This window comes from Egretta garzetta, unplaced genomic scaffold, assembly GCF_000687185.1.
Source record: "Egretta garzetta isolate BGI_Z169 unplaced genomic scaffold, ASM68718v1 scaffold347, whole genome shotgun sequence".
NCBI lineage: Eukaryota > Metazoa > Chordata > Aves > Pelecaniformes > Ardeidae > Egretta > Egretta garzetta.
Window position 1 is genome coordinate 567924 of NW_009260184.1, and position 2838 is coordinate 570761.

General features: G+C 61.9%; 1 protein-coding gene across 1 annotated transcript in view; it reads left to right on the plus strand.

Moving 5' to 3' along the window:
* EPHA10 (EPH receptor A10) overlaps positions 1–2337 on the plus strand; it is a 37807-nt gene extending 35470 nt beyond the window's left edge. The window contains exons 12-15 of the mRNA XM_035897444.1: positions 913–1062; positions 1250–1443; positions 1556–1711; positions 2222–2337. Of these exons, the coding sequence (XP_035753337.1) occupies positions 913–1062; positions 1250–1443; positions 1556–1711; positions 2222–2336 (615 nt within the window). The 3' untranslated portion in view covers position 2337. The remainder of the gene's footprint in view (positions 1–912; positions 1063–1249; positions 1444–1555; positions 1712–2221) is intronic.
* The last annotated feature ends 501 nt before the right edge of the window (positions 2338–2838 follow it).

Here is a 2838-nt window from a genome sequence, read left to right on the forward strand (position 1 = left end):
GGGGCGTGTGTCGTTTGGTACCCCGCAGCCGCCCGGTGCCAGCCGGGGCTGTTAGTGCAGCGCGTTAACCAGGCATTAATGTTTTAAAGGGCATCGATTCCTCAATCAGACGAGCACTGGGTGCTTGCAGGGAGCGCTGGGCACTGCCAGGGAGGCAGCAGCCGGTGTGTGGGGTCCTGGTGCCTGTGTCCCAGCGCCGGGTGTGGGCGTCTCGGGGAGGGGTGAAGAGCCCGTTCGCAGGGTTTGGCCCACGCTCTGCAGGAGCTGCAGTCATTTGGTGGCGGAATGAGCCTTGGAAAGCTTTTTCAGCCGTTATCGCTAGCTCTAGGGAGGCACGCTCAGCCTGCGAGGGAGAGCGCCGCCCCAAAGAGCCCCTGGCACAGCATGACCCCCCCCCCCACCGGCACGACCGGGCCCCTGGCTTCCCCCACCGCGGCGCAGTGGGGCTGTGGCTTTGAGGTCAAGGTCTCCCTGCTGTTAATTACGATTAGCTGCCGTGCCTGTCACCTGCTTCCCCTAGCGCATCCAGGGGGCTCTGCAGATGCTGAGCTGGGGATTGCTAATTACAGGAGAGCACGCCGGAGTGGAGGGACTGTGTGTTTGCGAAGCTCTGAAATGGTTTTCATTAAACATTAATGCATAAAATGCCATCAGCTCTTCCCAGAGACGTTCTCCTCTCCCATTAATATTTCAGGACCCGCACTCCCATGCAGCGTGTGGCTGCATGGCTGTTTTAAAGCAGATCGAGGCAAGAGTTTGCTGCTCTTACTAAACCTGCATGTGGCCTGCGGGTTTGCTTGGTGTCCGCCCTGCAGGGCCGGGCAAGGCAGGACGAGCGGCCACCCGGGAATCGCGTGCATCGGCTACGTCCCGCTGCGTGAGCGCCTCATTTCTCCCCTTCCGCCTGTGCAGCGCGGGAAGAGCCTGGTGCTGTGGTCGGCCCCCGAAGCCATCCAGTATCACCACTTCAGTCCGGCCAGCGACGTGTGGAGCTTTGGCATCGTCATGTGGGAAGTCATGTCCTACGGCGAGAGACCCTACTGGGACATGTCCAACCAGGACGTGAGTCGCTGGCGGCCGCGCAGGAGGTGACGATGCTGATGGTGTGCAGGCGGCTCCGCGGAGGGCAGAGGAGCTGCCGCCGCTCCCCGGGCAGGGCTGCGAGGAGGGAGGTTTGTGCCCTGGGTTTTTGCCTGCGATCCGCATCGCGGCACCTGACCCTGTCCCGCGCCCTCCTCTGCCGCTGCAGGTGATGAAGGCTGTGGAGGACGGGGTCCGTCTGCCTGCCCCGCTGAACTGCCAGCCGCCCCTCCACCAGCTCATGCTCGACTGCTGGCAGAAGGACCGCAGCCAGAGACCCAAGTTCTCGCACATCCACACCGTCCTGAGCACGATGGTGCAGAGCCTGCAGCCCCCGAAGTGCCCCGGCTCCACGTGCACCAGGTGAGCGCCCCCTCGCTTTGCCGTCTGTTCTCCTGCTTCGCCTGCCCCGTCCCAGCTCAGGCCCCCTCCCGGCTGCCTCCTCACCCCCCTGTTCCGCTGGCAGGTCCCACAGCGCGTCCATCCCCCTCGCCGAGCGCACCTTCTCAGCCTTCCCCTCCTTCAGCTCTGTGGGCGAGTGGCTGGAAGCGATAGAAATGGGCAGGTACAGAGACAATTTCACCGCTGCGGGCTACTGCTACCTGGAATCGGTGGCCAGGATGACAGCCCAGTAAGTGAACTGGTTTCCTGGCTATAGCCTTGTGTCTCCGGGTGCAGCGCGAGCAAACCCCGCTTTGCAGTTACAGTCGGGTGTCACTAAGCAAAAGGACAGATCTTCCAAAGCACGCCTGTAAGAGCAGGGTGGGCTGCCTGCATTCTGCATCTCAGTCGCTGGGTTTTGAAGCTGAGATTTAACCCTGTCGTTGCTGGCGAGAGCCGCGTTGCCCGTCCCTTCCAGAGGGCAGAGGCAAATCGAATGCAGTTTGCTGCCGACGCGTTGTGCGAGCCGCAGGGTCGGGAGCCGTCTCGCGCTTGGCGTGCTGCAGGCGCCTCTTACCCCGCGTTCCCAGTCGTGGTCCATCTTGCTTTGGCTGGGGCAAGTTGGGGATCTCTTACTCCGGCTGCTCCGCAGTAGCCCGACAGCCCGAACCCAGCGTGCCCTTGCCCGCGAGCAGTCGGCGTCGGGACGCTTCACGGTTAGGGCTTGTTCTTCATGGCTGACGTGGGGTTTGTTTTGCAGGGACGTCCTCAGCCTGGGGATCGTGCTGGCGGAGCACCAGCAGACCATCCTGAGTGGGATCCAGACCCTCCGGGCCCAGGTGATCCAGATGCATGGCCGAGGCGTGCAGGTGTGAAGCGGCCCCCCTGCAGAGGTGCAGAGCCAGCGCTCCCGGGGAAGAGGCAGCCGGCCGGCCCCAAACCAGACTGAATCTTTGAAACCTCACGGTTTCGAGGGGGCTGTGGGAATCGCTGGGCTGCTGCCAAACCAGTCATTCCGTGTGGCAAGAAGAGAGCAGGGCTTCCCGTCCCCTGTGCCGGGGGGGGAAGGATCCCCGGGACGCGTGCCTGTGCCCGGGTGGCTGTGGCTCTCCCCGGCGCTGTTCTGTCAGCCGAGTCAAACTGTGATGATGCCATTTCCTATGGCAATGTGGTCAACAGGGTGGATGGACGTTTGTGCACTGTCTTAATCCAGAGCTGACAGTGTTTTTGTATCTAGCATCCTACTGGTGAACTCCATGGGTATTTTTATACAAGCTGACATGTTCTAGCGACCCCACAGGAGCTTTTATTGCTTTTATGTTTAGAGACCGGAGCATAGCTCACACCCAGCACCCAGTTTCTGGAAGGTGACTTTCC